This window comes from Anser brachyrhynchus, assembly GCF_964034855.1.
Source record: "Anser brachyrhynchus genome assembly, chromosome: 4".
NCBI classification, from domain to species: domain Eukaryota; kingdom Metazoa; phylum Chordata; class Aves; order Anseriformes; family Anatidae; genus Anser; species Anser brachyrhynchus.
Window position 1 is genome coordinate 4,020,239 of NC_137698.1, and position 22,246 is coordinate 4,042,484.

General features: G+C 40.9%; 1 protein-coding gene across 3 annotated transcripts in view; it reads right to left on the reverse strand.

Annotated features, from left to right (window-relative positions):
* Positions 1–5,558: 5,558 nt before the first annotated feature.
* The window catches only part of EGF (epidermal growth factor), a 61,725-nt gene continuing 45,037 nt past the window's right edge, over positions 5,559–22,246 (reverse strand). For 2 of the 3 annotated variants that reach the window (XM_080592119.1, XM_080592118.1), the window contains 6 exons: positions 21,926–22,045; positions 19,805–19,955; positions 17,422–17,586; positions 13,797–13,899; positions 9,967–10,069; positions 5,559–8,432 (listed from right to left, as the gene is read on the reverse strand). In XM_080592119.1, the coding sequence (XP_080448245.1) occupies positions 8,212–8,432; positions 9,967–10,069; positions 13,797–13,899; positions 17,422–17,586; positions 19,805–19,955; positions 21,926–22,045 (863 nt within the window). In that variant the 3' untranslated portion in view covers positions 5,559–8,211. Of the gene's footprint in view, positions 8,436–9,966; positions 10,070–13,796; positions 13,900–17,421; positions 17,587–19,804; positions 19,956–21,925; positions 22,046–22,246 lie in introns of all 3 variants that reach the window. The other variant, XM_080592117.1, reaches the window with a different exon arrangement.

Sequence of the window (22,246 nt, forward strand, 5' to 3'; positions counted from 1 at the left end):
CAATTTTTATTTACAGAATAATTGGCAAAACATTTATCCACAAAATAATATTTACCTTTTACATTTAAAGAAAAGTGTGCCGCAGCTATGAGTACCAGTAGGGACACGTTCATCCACAGGCTGAGGAAAGAGTGAGACACTGTACCCTTGGAAAGAGCTTAGCTCCTCTGAACTCCGGATTCAACTTTGTGATATTCCTCTGATGTACCCATTGGCCAGTGGTAGTTTCCTATATGGAAATGATAGAAAGAGAGGTCTATAAAGAAGAGCTTACAAGACTTTATGTCATATGAGAGATGATTTAGATATGTCTTCAGGAAGTCCTGTTATAATGAACCGATGCCTTTAACCATTGTTTCTTCTTTCCCTCTTCTAGAGCATTTGCAGAATAAATAAACTCCCTATTCCGTTCTTATTTTTATGATGAGGAGATTCGAAACCTGCCAGCCATTCTCATTTAAGATGTTTCCTGTCCTTCCAGGCATTTGTTTAGCTTTCATGTTTTTGAAGAAGCAGACTGTGGATGCTTGTTATCTATGCGTAGCATGCAGGATAAATGTGAATGCTTAGTAGTGGACTAAATATGACCCTTTGATTTTGCAGATGGGAAGCAGAGGCCTAGGTCACAAAGCCATCAAATGTAAGGCTGAATGACCTGTAATAGAACAATGGATGGTGAGAGAAGTAGCAGAAAACAAACCAAAAGAAAGAAAAAAAAGCACATTAAACTGGAAAAAGGTGAAACATGAAATCTATCCCTTTTCTATAAACACATGTGGAAAGAATAACACCTAGACTTTTTATTCTTAGCTTCTTTTTTTTTTTTCCCCCCTGTACATTCCAAGGGAAGATCTGCCAACTTTTGGCCGTATCCGTTTCTCCTCTGTTGTTTGCCAGTATTAGTGCACTCTAGCACACATTCTTTCCTAAGACTTCCAAATGTGTCATTTGTTAGATCTAACTGTTTAAAGAACCCAGCCACCCTCGCCTCCTTTGCTCATAGCAAGCTGGGTGGCATACAACATATTCGCATAACCCAGCTCACACGCTACAGGTCTGCTTCAAACCTGTAACTGAACAGACTCTTGAACCAGACTTCACACTGCGTGCTTTGTGTTATTGCAGATCAGAAGACCTTGCACTGATACATTTGAATGCTTCTAATGCTCTCCTTATCCTAAAATATACACTGAGGCAAACATACCTGTGTTTTGCTTGTTGAAGCCTCCTGATGTAGAGCTTCAGTACTTCTGTTCTGTAAAGCATTTCTAAAGTCTTAGATCTGGGTCTGCTTAGCATTACACACATAAACAGAAGGTGAATTCACCTCTGCACAAAAGGTTAGCACAGTTTCACTGGTTTAGTGTTTGAGTTGGAAACTACAGTGAATGGGCTCGAGACAAAGGGCTGTTTTTTACCAAGATTAGTTAATATCATTCAAATAAAACATGGAGTGAGTTAGGATGCACAGTAGCCACCCTGTGTGTATAATAATGTGAGAGTGGGGATAGATTCAGATATAAAATGAGGCAACATTAACAATGTTAAAGCAATGCCCGCTCGAGCTAGGTCTTAATCTGGTTCTGAAGCAACGAGAAATGTAAATCTCAATCGGCTTGATTCCAAATCCACTAATTCAATGTTAGATTTGTTTATAAGAATAGCCCTTCTATGGGAATCTCTTCCAGAGATGAAAAACCATGCCACAGTAAGAACTAATAGGATACAGGTAAGAATTTTTATGTTCCTTTCTCTGTCTCTCTTTTGGTCTCTCTCTTTTTTTTTTCTTTTCCTTCCCCAAGTAGCAATGTGCAAGGACCTGTTGAGTGTTTTTTCTGATGCCCTCCCATGAGCAGTGAAGTGAGGAAGAGAGCCACGTGCTCCTGATTACTCTCTACTGCTCTTTAATGCAGCAGCATCCTCAACCACAAAGCTCTGAATTTACAATTTGAGGAAATGTTACATGGGACACAGAAGAGTAGAGAGCCACTGGCTGGACGAAGACCTTAGTTTTGTTTTATTATTACATCCAGCCACAAGGCAGATCAGATCCAGTTCCAACTTCCTCAGCAGTTGGTAGTGTTCAGTTCTGGGGTCATGGTTCATTCACTATTACAAAAATAAGCTCATAGCTTTTTGATGTACTCACTTCCTACAAGTGATGAACATTATTAAGTTTGAGAAAGGAGAAAAGAGCTATTAGGATTAAAGCACAGAATAAGCAGTAGGGGCTGCCTTGTTACATATCTGAGTCCCCTGGAGGTGGCGTTTAGCACATTTCTGGGTTCAGGCAAGCAAAATTCTCTTAGAGGTCAAAAATGATTGTGTAGCAATTAAGGATACTGACAAAGCCGAAGGATGGACAGTTAATACTATGTTTAGGCTCCCATTTAGGAGATTTTGCAGAGAAGAGTGTTACTTAAAACTAACTGATGTTGACCATTGGAGAAATGAGGAAAGATACTATAATCTTATGCAATCCCAGTTTTGGTCTGTTCCCTTGACCTGGATTAACCTTTTTCCTTTTATCTGTATTTTAATTCCAAACACCTCGCTCGAATGCGACTGTATCCAGGTCTCTGCTAAAACCTTTAATGAGCAACACTAAGGTCAGCGGAAATAAGTTTGAACTCTATTATTATTTCATACAAATACTGTAGGGATCCTTGAATCTCCCATAATTATTAGCGTTTTCAGTCTCCAGTGAGATGTTCAGCATCTGGCTGTATTTAGTTTATCGATTGCTTTCTTAAACGGTTACCTTTCAAGAGCCATTTAAAATACGTTTCTTCTTAACTTTTAATATTTAAAGGCACACAGTGCACAAAGGCTGCACAGAAATGGGCCCAAATTCCTTTTGCAAACAAGAAACAAACAGTAAAATTTTTGTAAAATCTTAGTCTAAATAGTTTTAATTGAGTTGCACTGCAACAAGATTATTTTAGGTTACACTTCCTAAGCAGCATCCCTGATTACCACCTGCAAACATCTATAGAGGATCAGAGCAATAATAATTCATTCACTATTTCTTTCCTGAGTGGTGGAAAAAAAACCAACAACAATAAATTTATATCTAGCACACTTTCAGTACTCTTACATAATGACTAACTACTGTTAATAGACTAATGAAATATCAACTGTGCATTCTCTCCCTTTGTTACAGCACTCTCAAACATATTATTTTGTGCAATCAATATTAACAAAGATCATGTCCATTAAAATGCGCACAAAGTTATGGAGGATGAACACAGCACATAAAACTTGTTGGCTTTAATCAGTAAAAAGCCCAGAGCTGCACAAAAATTGCTAGGTCATGAAACTACGAAGCTATTAACCTGATTTTTTTTTAAATAACTCTCTTCTCTAAATGGGCACGAGTAGCTAATTCTTTTATAAATTATTAAGTATTCTTTTCATTGTTTGCATCATATTAATACCTAGGGGACTAGTCCAGGACTCCAGCTGCTCTGTTTCCAGTAGCTGCTCACATAAAAGTGAGAAATTCCTTTGCATGGTGTCTTTGACTCTCTTTTTAAAACCATTACAAACTGGTTTGGATAAAGGCCACGTGGGTGAGGCCAATATAGCTACACGGACTGAAAACTGGCTGGTAGACAGGATCCTATAGCCCATACCAGGCGTATGGTGAGGGCCAGACTGACAGCCAGATTAGCGGTAACATGGACAAGACCATCTACAAACCAAAGCTCCTGGAAGGCATGTAATTCGAAGCTGGATGCCTGGAAAGGTATCAGTGGCATGTGGCAGTTGGTGCAAGCACAGACAAGGATCTGGGACTCAGGTGTTCTTAAGATTCACCTCAGACTTATTTCAACTTCTTACCTGGTAGAAAAGCTGCTACCGGACTTCAGGGTCCTGATCTATGAAGCACAGAAATTCCTCCTAGTCTTTGGTTTAGCTCCTGCTTGTATCTAGTAGAACGAAAGAGTCAGAACCATCCCCTCCTAAAAGAGAGTAGGCAGAAGACATTTTGGTTGTAACGTCTAGGCTTGAAGAGAAAATTGCGATAGCAGCCAGAGTCCCAGTACAGAAGGGTTTTTGCGTCTTTTAAGATTATTACTGCAACCGTTGCTTCAAAAGTCAAGGTCCAAAGCCTTGAAATTGCAGGATGTTGAGGGCCCCTAAGGCTGGCCAGAAGGGAGTAAGGCTTTTCACCGGGCTGAATCTAGTCCACCTCGGTACTGAGGAGTGCCTGAAAGTTAATCCCATGATGAATGGTATTCACAAAGTTGGCTGTTCCTGGTCCACATCAAAACTAGCATTAAACAGCAGTCTCAATAAAAGATCAGAGGAACGTGAGCCAACTTAGGCTATCATCCTTCCAGATTGTGTTTGGGGTGCATTCCTGGGGCTCTGGGGGAGGCTTCTAATGCCACTAACCTCTTTTCTTTTCACAAGCACAGAGATAAAGATGGCAAGTTATCAGGCAGCAGAGCAATAACACCAAGTGTGTCCTGAAGACTAACTGAACAGTGTAGGCATCACCCCGAAATAACATGAGATAAAATTACTCCCAATAAGACAAAACCACAAAATATATTAGCAAGGCAGAGGTTTTCCTTAATCCCATTCTGAACTCTTACGCACTTTTTTCATAGAATTTTTCTGAAATACTTCCATCCTGAAATAGACTCCCAGGGTGGAAAAATTTTGCCTGAACAGATAAAATTCTGCAAGTTGCAAGTGACTGCAAAGAAGGACTTAAAATGGGATGCGTCATACATTCCTGTGACTGGGAACCATCACATTGCCTTTGCCCATTATGAATGAACATGAATCATTCCTCATTCATTTATGATGAAAATCTGGCTTTGGAGAATTGAAATGTCAGGTTCAATAAAGTCAGGATTTACTAAACTAAACAAACTCATTTTCTCCCCTGCCCTCCAGAATTGCCTAATAGTTTTCTCACTTTGGGCTTGTCAAGGTTTTTCACACTGTTTCTAAATTCCTCTTTTGCAGCTTATTATGACACACATTAATTTCATTTTTAAAAGTCAGAGTACGCCAACAGAATTTGAGGTCAATACTAAGTTTGCTGCATACCCAGAAAGTCTAATAATTTAAAAGTTTTTGAGATGACCTTACAAACAAACAAACAAAAAGTATAACCAAACAAGGTACCTCTAGCATTTTACCATTTGATGCCATCTGACTTCCATGTAAAGCCTGAGAATTACACCTTGGAGGCCAGTTTGAAAACGTATTGTGAAACCATCAGTAATATTTCTAGACAAACAAGTAGCAACATTCATAAGAGAGACATTTAAATGCACACAAAAATGAATATATGGCTTCTACTGGTCTATGGGAATAGTATAACTAAAGTCATAAGTAAAAACTTACCATATTCAAGCAGGGATCTAATTGTGAGCTGCAGAAGATAACCCTCATTTGTAAAGATCCTTTAGGTGGTGAAGGAAAAAACCATGATACCTGCATGTGCTGTACCAACACATGACACTGTGGCTGGATGAAACCAATGGAGCTATCGACAAGAATGACATGGTTTAACTGAGGAGTTCTGTACACACTTCTTTTAAAACAAGAGGGACACCAAGCATCTTTCTTTATTATTATTTTTATAAATCAACAGTTTTATAAACATACAAATAAACCAAATATATTATATTTATGTTGAAATATCATCTCAAGGTTTTAACATTAAAGATTATTTTGAGTTTAGTGCTGAAACACTAAATAGGGAACATCTCATTCTCTAAAGAACACTATCGAATTTAAAATTTGATCCTTAGAGTGAAAGAAAGCAAAGTAAACAAAACAAGGGGCAGAATATAAAACTAATTTGTAAGGAGTCTGAAACATCTTTGTTTAGACAAGATTCAAAGTTACAAATCTTTATTTTCTGTGATCAGGGAAACATCCAACTAAATGTTGACTGTCATTCAACACGGCACTTTGATTTTAAGCACAGAAACATATTTCACCAGAGATAATGAAAGTGCAGGGATAAAAATCATTTTACTGTCTAGCTCTCATGAAAATAAACTGATTTACTGAATCAGGGCCTTTATAGCTGGACTCTCTTCCCACCAACATGCACAAGATCCCTGATGGACTGTGGAAGACCAGGGAACCCAGCCTAGATGCTTTTAACAAGGTTAACAAAATGAAACTATGCTTAACTCAAAATCCAGTCTACTAAATACTAATGGTCCAGCCCAGTGGTTGCCCTCCTCTGAGCACAATCTAGTAGGTTAACTCTCCTCAATCACTTCACTTTTCATGGACATTCTCCATTCACACAAGAGCATGTGTCTTCCTTACTGCTAACTCCAACCACCCTTTGGAAATGCCTATTTTAGAAGTTCAATCTGAATTCAGAACTGACTTAGTAATTCAAAACTACCCACAAAAAGATCATTTTAGAAGGATAAACAACTATCCTTAATTGTTATGCTATCTACAAATCAAGGCCTTACAATTTCTGTAATTCAGACACCTCAGGCTCAGTGTTTTTATTGCTTTCACCAGCATAAATCAGAATTCATCCCTGGAAGCGGTCAAGGCCAGGCTGGATGGGTCTCTGAGCAACATGGTCTAGTGGAAGGTGCCTCTGCCCACGGCAGGGGGGTTGGAATTAGGTGACCTTTAAGGTCCTTTCCTACCCAAACCATTCTATCATTCTATGATTACAAGATTTAACTCCACAAAGTTACTCAAGCATGCAACTATTTTGGACAAGAGATAAGAGCCTTTTAATACTCTTTTCCATCACTGGCATACAGAGCTGGTAACCAGCCTACAACACATCACACCTTCCTGGTGGAACTCCAAAAACAAACAGCAGGATGTCAAACACACAAATGAATAACGTTAACAACTATTATCCAGCTAATGAATTATGAGGAGCGCTAGTAGTGGGCACTGTAGTGGAGCTTAGAGAAGGTGTCCAATAGTTATAGCAGTAGACTTCACAAACAGAGAAGATCCTCTACAAAGAAAACATTATCAGTAACATAGCTGATTTCCAGATATCTTCCAAAACACTCTGAAACCAGCCTCAGAAGTTCAAGAGCGGTGGTGAAAATCACTTGAGATGATAAACAACTAAGTTACAACTCTGTATATGACAGAGCTTTATAAGCAAGTTAGTTTTTCTTAACAAATAACTGGAAGGGAACCGTAGCTGTTAGAAAGTCAGTTTCAAGAAAAATGGGTGATGTTTTCCAATCGATCCCATGGATTTTGAGGCAGCGCAAATCAGTGACATGGATGTCAGTCCAAACTGAGGGGGCATTTTTTTTTGTTTGTCCCACTTCTCATGTTCTTTTGGAACAGGAACTGGCTGGACTTCTTCTGCCACACTAAGTCCTACATAGTGAGACAGATTTTGCTGCCAGCCACAGTTCTGTGAGGCAAAGAAAGCTCCAGCACATGCTCCCTCGCAGGGCTGAAAGCAGACTGAGGCCTGCTGTCCCCGTCCAGCAACAATCACGTGATCCTCCAAAGAAATGGTGTAGAGTGGAAAATTGAATGGAAGAATCACCTAAATTGCTATAGATGGGACCATCGTTAATACCATGAGCTTACAAACAATCCTCCAACCCACCAAATCCGAGAAACACAGTCCCACATCTGGTGCTCAGTTACGGAAGAACTTAGGTTACAAGAACAGCCCCATTGAAGTCCCAGATGTTACAGTGGCCTGACAGCAGTGCTGGGGAGAGACTTATAGTGCCCATGAACAGTATTTTAACAAAAAGATTCATTTGAACTTGTTTTCCTGCATCGTCTTCCATTCCAGTTTCTCTGCAGTTGTCCCTTATGACCCACTTTCTGGGCAGTTTTTCGGACTCCATCTATGTGTAAAGACTATCACTTGCAATAAACTCCTTTAGAAAATGTTTACCTCTAACAAACCACCCACTGGTCTGTTTTCCCTCAGTGTCCTTTTAGCTGCCAGTTAATGAAATTCGCAGTGTTGACCCCTAAAGTGATACTTATAGAGTAGTGGTGGTTAATGCGTTGCTCACAGCAATTCTTCCAAGCAGAGATGGTAGGCAAGGAGTGGCAAGAACTTTTCTGCTCTGTTCGGTGTTTTTGTTTTCTTTTCTTTTTCTAGCGCACAGCTTGAAGACAAAAATGAGGGTTGCTTCAGTGTTTCGCAAGTTCCCATTCTCCACTGGCTTCATCCTTCCTCCTGTTCCTGCTCAGCCCAAGCTTCTTCTAGTCCGGCTGCATCAGCAGGCTGGCTGGGGCAGGCAGGCAGGGCTCCCTTCCCTGCAGGGGCTTGGGGTGGGCTCCCCAAGGAGCCTGGGGGGGACCCTTCTCTGCTCCCGAGGGCTGAAACGATTTCTCACCACCAGGAACCTCTTGTCGGCAGCCTTGTTCTTTCTCCTCTTCTGCCAAAGTCTCTGCTGCTTTGTCATATGTTATAGGCTGTTCTTCTGCTGAACAAAATGGATATACGTTATTGAAAGCCATCTGGGAAGGTTCACAACAACTAGGCTAAAGGAAAGTTAATGATAGCTTTGAAGGAAAGCTATGAAAGGAAGCAAGGCATCAAACACAGAAAATTACAAAAAGAACTTATGTCAAAAAAAAAAAAAGAGACAGTCAAGAACTTGTTTCAGATTTTAAGAAGTGACTTGTCCAAGGAAAATGTCATGTTTTTCTATTCTAACACCTAAGAACAAGAAAAAGGCATGCCCAAGACAGGAAGACCACCTGCCTGGTGAAATTAAATTCCCTGCTCCAAAGTCAAAGGTCTTAGAATTATTCACTGACATCTTAGAAAAGACATCAGATTATCTACTAGTCTTGTTCTCTAAGGCAGCTGAACCACTTTTGCTAAAATTTTCAATTAGGGAAAAAAAAAAAAGACGCCTGTCACGGGAAATTTCTCTTCCAAAAGCTGCATCTGATAAACCTATAAATGAGAACAGAGTCTCCTAATGGGAAACATCAGGCTTCTTTCACTGGGCAATACAGTTCTACACATGTTCACAGTATTAGTTCAACCAAGTAAACGTGAGGCACATTTTCTACTGATGAATAAACTGATTTCCCAACGTATATCTAAGGACAGGATGGGCAATTATGAAAATCTTGCAAGATGCCTGCCCATTCAATATCCTCAAACATTTGTCTTTGGGTATTTCTAAATGGCCAATGCAAACCAGGCTGTCTGGTAACTTCTCTGAACAGGCAGTAAATACATTAAAGACAAACTCTTAAAGGATATCAGTCTTTCCCCATCACTTCTCACCACGTGAGCCATTACGAAATTCAGTTGCCTCTATACAAGGCAGGATTTGCTAAAACTCAGAGTGATCCAGCTGGTAACCTGTGGGCCATGGAAGCCTGTTGTGTGTTCCTGTGCTGCCTGCCGCCTTTGCATCAGCGGTGGGAGGAATATCTCCTTCATTCATCTCATCTTTGTTTAAGCACCAAACACTCCCCAGGCAGTCAAACAGCTTGTTTAACACACAAAAAATAAAAAAACAGAATTGCTGTTGCTGCTACAGGGCAAAAGGTCTGGACTCTTCACACCCTGACAGTTTTCCTGCCTAAATGCATAAGGACTGTCAAAGTATATCTTCTCAGGGACACACTTTTCCCATTAGTATGATGCACATAACTCATTGCTATGAAGGAAAAAAAAAAAAAAAAAGAAGAAAAAAAAAAGAAAAAAACTATGAAGTTTTACAAAAACGCAAAAACATGATATTATTACTATCATGAGAAGCATCTGGCTCCTTATGCTTGTGAAAGCACTGTTGTACTGTAATTTCTCACAAATAATCTGCAAAGTGAAGGATTGTATGGTCTCTTCACAGCAATGCAAACATGGTTTCTGCGGTGCACAGTGCTCTAAACAAGCCAGTGGTATCATTTGGTTTCTCTGTCTCCTGGACTAGCCACCACTGCTGCTGGTGCAAAGGTGAGGAGAGATGTAATAGGGAAGGAAATCCTACTCACCATATTCTGAAGGACAGGCAGGATGAGGGTCTGCTGTCTCACACTCAATTAGATCAACCGCTTTAGTCTCCAGAGGACTGTTACACTCCTTGACAACCGCAAACTGCAAATACGTACAATATGCACAAAACACAGAGAGCCCAAATTAATATAAAATGAACCAGTTTTCTGAAACCCAAGAGGCAGACTGGAAGGGCCACACACTCCAACCACAGGAGGGGGAAAAAGGTCATCCTGGCTTCTGGGATGACCCTTCCCCTGCAGATAATTAAACATTGCAGTTGATGACAGCCCTGGTCTTTCTTTGGAAAGCGTGCAGTCCTAGCCTAGTAAAGAAGTACCCACACTCTAGCATTGCAAATCAACCTTTCCAGATGCAAGAAGAAAAGTACATGAAAACCAACCCTCTCCACAGTATCTGGGCCACTTTTAAAGCATTAAAGAGGCCTGTAACCAGACAGCAGGAAACCCTGCCAGACGCAGGGAAGGAAGCAAGCTTCCCTTTCCCAGCTCCAAGCAGCACCTTAGGGGTGCAATTCCATCGTCCCGTGGTGACAGTGGAAAACAAGCTACACCGTGCCTTGAAGCCAGCACCCTCTGAGGGACTGTGCTGAAAAGAGCAGAGAAGAAAAGAGGAAAGCAATGTGCTGAAATAGGATAGAGGTGAACAGAGAAACCCAGCTAAGGAATAGTTAAAAGGGGGCATTTAAAGAGCAGACACAAGGAAGAAGAGAAAATGTCCGTAAGTAAGATGTTCCAACAGAAGATTGTTGGCAGATTCATGGTGTAGGTGGAGAACTGGGGAATGGTATGAACACGCCACACATGTAACAGGCGTGAATATTTAGGTATCAGTTCATTTGCATAAAATCTGTATGCTTACAGCTGCTAACCTACATGTGGCAGACCCCCAGAGGAGATCCAGCTACACACAGTTCTGCAAAATATCTTTGACTGTGCAAAGCTCAACACTTGCTGAGTGACGAGTCTCAGAATAGCCTCAAAATCCACAGAATCACAGAATCATCTAGGTTGGAAGAGACCTCCAAGATCACCTAGTCCAGCCTCTGACCTAACACTAACAAGTCCTCCACTAAACCATATCACTAAGCTCTAAACCTAAACATCTTTTAAAGACCTCCAGGGATGGTGACTCAGCCACTTCCCAGTGGTTGAGGCATGTGCATCCAGGCATGTGCAAAAGTTTACCAAGGCTTCTGTATTCCTGGGACAAATCTAGCCTTGCTTACAGATCTCTAACACAAATGTGAGAAAAATACCCAGGCATACTCTCACCCAAATGTAGCTTCCCTTGGCAAAATAGAAATAAATGAAAAAGTGAATGACCTTTGGGCAAACTGTAGGTATTCTTTTGGTATCATGATACCTGGCATTTGGTGTGTGCGATAGGGTAAAATTCATTATCCTCTACATTAGCCTAGATGGGCACTATCAAGAAGTCTTTGCACTTCTTCTCCCTAGCTACACAAATGGGCAAGCATACTACAGGTTACAAAAGGAAAGAATTTAATGAGCTCTTTACAGTTACTTCACACATACCACCCAGTCCCATATGAAATCCTGCATTAGAATTACTAATGCTGGGTACATCAATAGCACCCAAAGACCTACACAAGTACCGTAAGAGTTGAGGAGCTATAGTTTTCTGCCCCAGTGTAGTATGATTTTTTCTTCTTCTTTTTTTTTTTTTTTCCATCACAAAGCTCCCCAATAATCTCCACTTAAAGTGAACAGTAGTAGACAACTTCCTGCTGCTTTTTGGCAGCTCTACAGTTTCTAACTTGAGTGCATGCATGAATGAAGCCCCAGTGAACTTAACACTCATGGCTGCATCAGCACAGAGAAAATCACATGCACGAAACCACAGGAATCCATTACTGTGTGAGAAGCAATAATTAGCAAAGGGTCAGTGATTTCCTCTTCCAGTCTGCAACAAGCCATTTGCAATGAATTACTTTATTAATGTATTTGATGTCTCCCAGTAGAAGAATGCGTGGTGAAATTCAACCCGAGTGTGTAATAGATGAGTAGGTAAGATTTGTTTTTGTTGACTCAGTCCATTGCTTAGCTGTCTAATTAGTCCTATATTCGGCAAAAATGTCATTAATGACTAGCATTAACTGTGGGGACAACAGCAGGTGGGGACAGAAGTGATGAGCTGCAGGCCTCCTAGAGCACTGCTCCCAGGCAACAAGCTGTTCTCAGTCCCAACAAATGCTTCTGATTTTGCCAGCCACAGATATTTTGCAAACCATGTTTTTTGCCTCTGCTGTGAACAAATGATGGCGTCGCTAAGATTCAGCACATCTGCTGCTTACTATTTGGAGGAACAAGTGCTGGCCAGGTCAGCAGCTAGTAATAAAAGGTCCACAAGACCATGCGACAGACCATCAGTGGAACTATTTCATGTTATAACTGGGGTGAAGTCAATTCAGTACTCCCTGCACATGTCTAATAGTGTGTTCCAGCAGCTACCCACTCACAAATCCTGCCAGATACTTAATCTAAACCATCTGAGAGGCATTCTTCTGGTTGATTTAAAAATGCTCAATTTGCACTATGGATATTCCATGATATTCAACCCCTCAAGCAGCCACCCCCAAGCAGAGCAAATTCATCCCTTTCTGGACACAAAGATCTGGAGCAGAGTTGAACTTTAAGCATAGATGAATAAAATCTAGATTTAAAGCTAAAGTATCCATTATCATTAAAGTAAATGTATAAAGCCAAATTCTTTTGCAACTTTGACTATTCTGCACGGATTTTGTACCCTTCCAGCTATGGTTGGTTGTGAAAGGCTTTAAATCCTTGCAGTAATACCCATGCTAGAAAAACATGCGTGCAGTTACCACAGTAAAAAGGTAGGTGCATCACTGGAGTTTAACTCCAATCCTGTGCAAGTATAGACTTTTCCAGCAGTCCTTTCCACTGACATAACTGTGCCTATTTCGGAGAGCATATGCTGCTTATCTAATGTGATGCTACCTAGACATGTACTGTGACACCTGCATTACAGCAGCTTATTCAGTGCTGCATGATGTGAGCGTGCAGACGATCTCAGGATAAGTCGTGCCATTCTGACAGAGCAGCTTCAGTCTGGGCACAGAAATAGCCACAGATGCTGATTACGTCCTTTTTGCTGACTTCAGGTTCCAACTGCAGTCACCCAACAGCATAATGACATTTTAATGCCAGTGAAAATCAAATCCCTTGATCAGATCTCATGGGGCCAAAATCTCTAATGCACATTCAAAACTGACAATAGAAACAGGCCAGAGCAAGCAGATCATGATGGCACTTCTACCTACACCAGTGCACAATTAGTATTTTAAATTCCCTTCCAAACTTCCTGATAACATCCTGATAGGTTCTCTTTGCAAGGCAGCAGCTTCTAATACCAAGACATTTAATTGCATCCACCCCCAAAATAAAGTTCAGCATCTCGGGTACCACACACAGTACTTGGCTTCCAAGAAATCTTTTATAGAGAGGGCATACTTCCCTGTGAAAATAACTCTGTGATATGCCATGTCATCACATTGCCATTTCCTTAATTTAGAACACAGCTCCCCAACTGTTGTGTTCAAAGCTAACAATAACACCAGCTAATGGCTGCAATACATCCAGGCGGCTGTGAACTTGGAGGGATAACAATGAGGTAAGATGAACTAGGGTTCACAGCAAAGCACTTGATGACTCTAGCACTTGTTTAATGTATTTAAGATGTGAATTATTTGATGGATAATCTCAAGTGGATCCCTAACGCTCTTTGATCCTTCCTACTTCCCTCTCCACATTAATACAGTTACCTGAGACTTGTTGCAAGTAAGTGTCACGTTCTCATTGTCAGCGTGGCTGCTGGCATCTCTTATCGCTTCTGCACAGAGATTCTTCTTATACAAGTTTTGACTTCTGCAACAGAACAAAAGCTGAAACAAATTATTTCACTTCAGGAGGAACAGATGCTGCTTCTTTTCACACTTCATTCTGTAGGTATTTACAGAGGGGACATACATTTTCTTTTCTTTCATTCTTCTGAAAGGCTGTATTAGTGTTAATTACAGCACAGTGGTTAAAACAAACATCTTGTCAGAAATAGAAGTCAGTAAGAAGTGAATACTTGTTTTAACGTGCCATTTGTAAAGGGTCATTCATTAGGAAAAGAAAATAATTAATTTTAAATACCCCCTTCTATTTTCTTATATTATTCAAACTATAGTACATTCCTCTTACAAAGATTTAAGTTTTAGCCAATACAATGAATAGTGTGGGTGAAGCTCAGAAATAAAAATGTGACTGTATTTTTGTACATCATTTGGTAGTTACAATTATAAAATCACTTCTGCATTCAGCTGCATCATTTACGAAAGACAACAACTTTAGAAAATACTATGAAATAAATAAATTGAAGTCCTCAAAAAGCTTGGAACTAAGTTATTTCCTGGAAAAAAAAAAAAAAAAAAAAAGCATGACTAACACAATTAGCTCAAACGAGGGGGAAATAAAGCCAGAGTACAATCTTGAATTGGAAAAAGGCTGTGAATAGTTAGCTCCAAGTAGCTGGTTCCATAAATTCAAAATCTGTTATTTTTGAAGTTAAACAGTGATCACTTGTAAGGCAGTATTAAAATCCAATCTAGGCCCCTACGCAGAAAACACAGTCATAAGAAAAAGAGCTCATTTACACTTCTTGAGATTCAAATCAGTACAGTTTTACTGACATCACACACACAATTGTTCTTCTCCTAGACATCAGATAACAAAAGTAATGTTTCACTCTTCAAATTCCAGAAGTGTCAAGTTATAACTTCCTTTTACTTGATATATTTTAAATGAAATTCAATCGACATCTATCTAAGAAAATAGGAGTTTTCCTTTTATTCCTATGCCACAGTCATACACTAACTGGGAATATATATCATTCCATAATTATCATACGTTATTCCCTTAAAGAAAAGCCAACATAGACGAGATTTGGCTTCTGTTAGAAATAGGAAAGACCTACCTGTCTGCACCATGGATTTTCTCCCCAGATTCTCTATAACACACTCCTCCCTATGCCTTCAACCAGAAAGAAAAACTCTCGTGGTTCTCAACAGAGCATAAGACTGGGACTGATGACACAAAATCAGGTAGGTGTCAGATCTGAGGATAAGTCTACAGCACAGAATGCTGAACAACAAGGTAAGTTACTCCGTTTTGGCCTTCCTGGCACTGCAGCATGGCTGCTGTTTGTGTTTTAACCCTCACCTCGATATGGCCCCTCGGCACTGCAGCTCAGAGCGCTGACAGAACCCAACTCGAGCCCGTTACTCAATGGCTAAAATCCCCCACGCAGCACGTAGGCACTGTCCTCAGCAGGATGCCCTGCCCGAGAGGATCCCTCTAATTCCGGGGCTTACTTCAGAGCACGCAGAGCAGCAGATGCCAGGTTGACACGGCGGGCATGAGGGTCTCCGTGAGCACAAGCAGGAGGCCGCGGTGAAATCCGGTTGACTGAACCGCGGGCAGCAGGCCAAGAATTTCCCAATCCTAATCCCAGCTCTACTGCTAATTTTTGCATGACCTCAGCCAATTTGTGGGTGTTAAATCTGTGGTTCAGGGTTGTTGTTTTTTTTGTTGGAAGAGAAATTGCTTCCCTCCATCCCAAGTAAGAAAGGAAACCTGGCATATTGTACGTTCAGACTGTGTAAACCTGACGTGAAGATTAACACAATGCCCTTCAGCAGGCCACAGCCACTGAACAAACACAACACTCCGGTACCCTTGGCCTCCAGTTCATGCAGCTTTCGAATAGGTAGGTGTAGCTCACCAACTTCATTTCCTCCAACTAGAAGGAGATACGAGCCTGCATCTTGCAGGGGAAGGAACAGGATTGTTATAGACTTGATTGGTACATTTCAAAATACAGTAGATCATGGGGGGAAAAAGCAGCAGAGTGATTTCAAGCCAAATATTGGTTTCCAGACTCTGGCTAAACAGGGATTTTAGATCAGCGGTTTCATTTTGATCTAGTTAGGTGAGTAATAGCTGCAGTACAAATGCAGTCGAGCATGTAATTGAAAACTTGTTGTTGAGGTAAATAGTTATATTGATCAAAAGCATTTGGCAAGAAAGAAAAGTAAATCAGGGAGAAATTACAAAAGAGAGAGGAAGGGAAGAGAATGAATATCTTCACACCTTAAAACCCGACATACTGTGGCTATTTTCCATGGCAGTTTAAAAGACAAATATGGGAAACACAAGAGTCTCATGATCTGTCTATTCCACATATATCATTCCAGTGATTAGCTTCTGAATCCCAGGTCATGAGAACAAACCAGCTTGCACTTAGCTTTAACTCTCGAGCTCTACCATTAGCTAGTAGAAAACCAGAAAAGTAACAGCTTATCTACTTTTATGGGCTAAATATGCTAGGACCCATTAAATAAGAGTGGAAAGTATTAGCTTTCATAGCTAACTTCTTTTTCAGCTTAACGTTTTATGCCTAGGAGATTCTAATGTTAAAATTAGCCTAAACCGCAACCAAAACCTCTGCGTATGGAAGGCAGGTAGGCATGCAGCGGGAAACTGTAAATTTGGCTGCTCTCTGGCTTTTTGTTTGTTTACTTTGTTACTTGCTAAATAAAAATGTACATTTAAACAAGAGCCTCTGAGAACAGTTGTCTGCCAAGGTCATGGCCAAAAGACTAACTTATTAAATGCTGAATACTTTCCAGTCCAAGGGACATCAACAACATTTAATTTCACATCAGGCTGGGTTCTTAAATAGTGACTATGGGGATTCTTTTTGCCATGAGAAGAATCTCAAACCTGCACAATTCATTACAGCCATGGAAAATGCCAGGGAGTACTCTTACAACAGATGTGCCTTATACTCACATCCCTGATTTTACTTTCTACTACCAGGAAAACTGCTTTCACATTCGCTGCTGCAGACATCACTGTAGAAGTGTGCTACTGGAAGGGTAATGCTCTGCTTTTCTCCCTTGCAAGGAAACATTCAGGTACAGTTCTACTCTGAAAGGGTTGTAAAACAAAACTGATGATAATAGCTAGCAGAGAAGAACAAAGCCCTACCACAACAGTTTCAGACATTTGTCTCTCTTAAGGGAAGCTAAGGAAGAAGTAAATAGCATGCTCTTTAACTCTCTCATCAATACAAATTATGGCTCCTCTTCAAACCTAATCAGGTCTATTCTTCTCCTCAGGCACATGTCACTCTAACAACCATGTGAGTACTGCAGGGAAGGGACAAGCCAGAACACTTGTGAATTATTCACAGACCCCATTACAGAAAAGCAAGATAGGAGCAAGGATGTGATGGCGATTTCCACCGGCTGAGGAACAGCACATGTTCTTCTCCATGAGCCACCTGCGATAGCACCTCGGTCCCTCCGCCACGCGTTCCCAGCACATGTCTGGGAGCAGTACCTGGAGCAGTAGGCGGCCAGGGTCCCCAGCAGGAGCAGCAGGACCAGCACCGCTACGCACACTGCGATGGTGATGTTCCGCACCTTCACCCTCTCGGCGTGCTGCTGCTCCCACCACTCCAGGTCGCTGAACTGGCACCGCTCCCCTACGTAGCCCGTCACACAGCTGCCGAAAGGAAGCACGGGCACTTTGTAACTGGCAGCAGAGAAAACAACCCAAATCATCAACTCGGTCACCTGGAGTATTGATTTGTCATTGGCAACCCCCACGGAAATATCTCGTTGAATTTGGCTGGGGGTAAAGACAAAATGGCATTAAAGGAATGTCTGTCAAATCCTGTAAAATTCACTATTAAATGCTTTTTAAATGTAAATCTATTGAAGAACTCTCCAGAGTTATACAGTGAGATTATACTTCCCAGATACCAGTAGATAAAACATTAAAAAAAAAAAAAGAAAAAATCCACAGACTGTTTCCCTTAGATTTTCTATTTAACCCTTTCCAGCAGCAAGGTTCCCATTTCTTTGAACGAGACAAAATACAATTTATCAACTTTTTGAGAGTGATTTGGTTAAGGGAGCCAAATTTTAATCTGAATCCTTACTAAGAGGAACAAAGGTGTTTTTATAACTTGTATGGGTTAGAAATATCTTCAAAATTTAGTTTTATTATGGTTTACTTCTCTCAGTTATTTTTTTTTCTTCACTTAACACTGTAAAAATTCCAACATTGAAATATCATTTCAGGGCATGAAACCCATGTATCAAAATGAATATAAAGTGAAAAAAAAAACCACAAAACTATTAATTAATTAATACACTTGGCAATGTGTGAAAATTCTGACAAAGTTTTGCCATGACTTCCTTCTGCTATTTTAATATATCACGAATGAATGCTGCCATCTAGTGCACACCGTGAGGAATCAGATAGTTCAACACAAATCTCTCTGGCAGATCACTGCTAAGCAAGGTTAGGCTTTAATTTATTTAACAGCTTCCACTTCCAGTACTGAAAAATGCGGAAATTTGGGTTCTTATTATGGACTAACACTTAACAAAATTTAGAAAACATGGACAGACTCTAATTTAAAAGTTCTGCAGTGGTAGATTCTCCAGTTTCAGTATGAGGAACTCAACGAGGAAAAAAATAACTTTTAATGACTCTACAATTTATTCTAAAAAAGCACAACACATACCAGAAATAAACATAAGTCATACCACCTCCTGCAATGGCTGTGTGGATCTTAGCAAGCCCACAGCACAAAGCATCTACTTTGCATGCACATAGAAACACACTCTCCACCTGTTCCTGTGGGTAGAGAGGTCTGTGGGCAGGGAAAACCACTCACATTAATAACTAATAACAATAATAACAATTAAATATAAGCCTCGGATTTGATGATGCTTGCAGAAATGGCCTGGAACAACAAGGGGGATCTGGGGGAATTGTGATGAAGGACTTCTCTGTTCCCCACCAAGCTCACTCTCCTCGCACAAGAGCCGCAAAGGAAGGTTTCCCTACCACAGAAAGTCCCCTGCACAGGTCCTCACATACCCGGTCAGACCCCAGGGAAGGGGGCAGCCACTGGATTTGTCCCACTGTAAACACTGTGCTTATGCTGGATTTTGAAGAAATGTGTAACAAATATTGAGATGTAATCAGTTAAATTCCAGCAAAAATGGCTTTGAAGAAATGATTACCCCATGGCTTTAGGTTGTGACACTGACCAGCCGAAGGCTGATTTTCGGAAACATAAGATTTTCTTTGCTTTTATCAGTGACTACATTCAAGGATCAGGGAATTAGGCTTCACAAAACATCCTCAGAAGGAAGGAAATGTTTTTCAGATCTCATTGCCGTTCTCCCTGCTTTCAAGAGGACCATCAGTATTTTGCACTTTCTGCCAGGGAGGAAGACTCTTCAAACTGTAAGGGAAGATGCTGACACCAGATTTCACCTTCCTGCTCCCAGTCAGAAAAGGCAGGACAGAGGTGTCCTCTTCCACCCCAGTGAGTGCTTCAGCAGGTGATACCAGTAAATGAGCAGCAAGGCCGACAGGGAGGTGCAAGTTGGCATGATGCATACAGGAGAGAGAGAGAGAGAGAGAGCAGGAACCTCTAATGCCATGAGCACTAAGTAATTTAACAATTTACCTCCCATTTCCAAAGCAAAGAATCAAGTGCTCAGGAAACAAATCCAATCCTACTATCAATTGCATTGGGTGTGAATGGAGTGATCGCTTACAGAAAAGACCAAAGTCTAACGATAATTACCAGCATGGGTGATGAACGGAAAATTTATGGACAAGTACTTCATTGCCTGCACTCAGCTGTGCCCTAAGGACACCATTCATCAGCACAGACAATATAAAATTCTGTACTTACTTGCAGGCATAGTCTTGTAGGTCAGAAACATAATTGCACACTCCGCCGTGGAGGCAGTATGAATCATAGGAAGGCGGGCATCCCATGGAATCGCCTTGCACAGGGTGGGTAGAATATTCATTGTTGACAACAGTAGGGGACAAAGTAGATTCTGAAACACAGGATTTCACAAGGACATCTCAAACTGTTTGCTGCATTGGCAATGTGATCTTATGAAAGAGGTCCAGCACTCCAAGATAGGAAAGTAGGTAAGAATTTCTAATTTCAACCAAATACTTGTTTTTGTTTTTACCCATTTGCTTATTTTGCTTATGAAAATTCAGCACGCAGGTTTTTAGATCAAAATAGTAAATATGCTTGATTCTAGATTCACAGTGAAAAACACACAGAGGTTAGCTGTGTTCAGTCTATTTAGATGTGTGAGTACACCTCTGGAAAATGAAACTATATTGACTGTCTATTTGCTCATAATTGAATTATTTCCGCAACATAAGCAATTTTAGGGTACAGTAAATCTCTACCATTCCCAAGGTGTCAGAGTCAGATGCACAGGCGAAGGGTGACTGCACTTCATGCATCTGGGTCCTGGCCTGAAAAGTTTTCACATGCAAACAGACATTTTTGCACAGATGTTTCTATTCTTCTGCCAGCCAGTTGACTGCATCTGTGCATGAGTGCAGATCACATTTTTGAGCTAGCTTGTTTAAAGGTACAGGTAACAGCTTCATTGGCAGTCAGAGCACTCCACTGACCCAATTCCTCAAAAGCTTCTGTGTAGCCTGCTCTGAACTGCACACACCGTCACCTACAAAAACATCCAAACTAGCTAGTTTTACAGGTAGCCCTGATATCTCTGCACAACATGACCTGCATTGCAGAGATGCCTCTATAGAGCAGGAGCACTTTTTTGCCTACCTCAGTGCTACACTGAATCTGCAGGCCAGAACCTAGCATCTACATGGCAAAGAATTTCTAGCAGTGTGGCTTAGCAGCAACAAACCTAATCGCTCCCACACATTTATGGGATCAGTGTTATGACTCACACCAGTTTTATTGCAGCGTGACCTTTAATGACATTTGTTTTTTTAAAATTTCATTTGCAGGAGAACTGTCAGGGCAAAGAGCCCAAACTGGAAAGGACTGAGTGATATCAGTGAACCCCGGGTGTTCTGCATTCTGCAAGGAAAATTTCAGGCTGCTAAAAGAGCTTACTAGGCAAAGAACTAAAACAGTGTGCTAGCACACACACAAAGATGTCTGGGATCATATTTACAGCTGAGGGATCTACAAGGCATTACTTCCAAGTCATACATCATTTAAAATCATCATTTCTTGAGTGACACTTGAAACTACTGAAAGCTTAAATGACTGAGAAGGAGGGTGAGGATCCTGATAGATGTTCTACTTTAAAAAGCCATAATTTCCCTCTGTTTTTCTGCAGAAAAATATCTGTGACAATAATACGGTGTCCTTCTGTCATCAAACAGTCACTTGATCTGGAGTAAAATTCACCCTGATGACGAGGGCTGACACGGAGGAAGATGATGTGTCACAGCTCCAAATTTTCAGAGAACACTGCTGTCACAGTGAGGCACTGAAACAAGGGTCAGATATTATGAGTACTGAAGCTTCAGCTGCTCCCTTCATTGAATTAGCAACCAGATTTTCTGAAGCATTTCAGAGACCCTCTGAAAAATTAGCTACTGGATCTGAGAACTAACTTATTCTGAAGAATGAAATGGGACTTAAATTATGTGCAGTCCAAGTTTGAAGAACGACACAGCCCAAAATCAGCCCCAAAACATCATCTTCAAGGAACATTTACTTCTGCTCTTGATTTCAAAGACCGTTAGATAGATGTGTCATTACATTTAGGCTGTACAAATTAGTACTGAAACTTAACATAGACATTTCCAAACTAAGCTCAGATCCAGTCTCATCAACCCACCTCAAAACAGCTGCTTGGAAAACAACCTCCTAAAGTAGTGTTGAATTCATTCACAAGCTGCCCAGTATGTCACTACACAGTCTTTCTTTAATTTCCCAGTATATCAGTTCAGCTGAGAGCACAGATCTTAGCTAAGATCCACTTTATATTAATTGCTCACTCCATTTACTCACCACAACCCATGGTAGTTCCAGAAGCACCATTAGCACAGGAGCAAGTGAAATTTCCTTCTGTATTTGTGCAGGTTCTGTTCTCTCCACAGGTGTGGGACCCCATCTTGCACTCATCAATATCTGTCACCCAAACAGTCTGCAGTTAGAAGAACGAAACACCTCAGAGCATCGCTTAAAAGGGCAGCAGCAGCAGCAGCATTGCAGCCTCCTGGCAGGGGGGAAAAATGCCGTAGACCTTCCCTCTGCAAATTTGGTAGAAATTGTAACAGAAGAGTAACCAGCATGCTTTCTACACCAAGTGATCACAGCCTACCAAGCCTC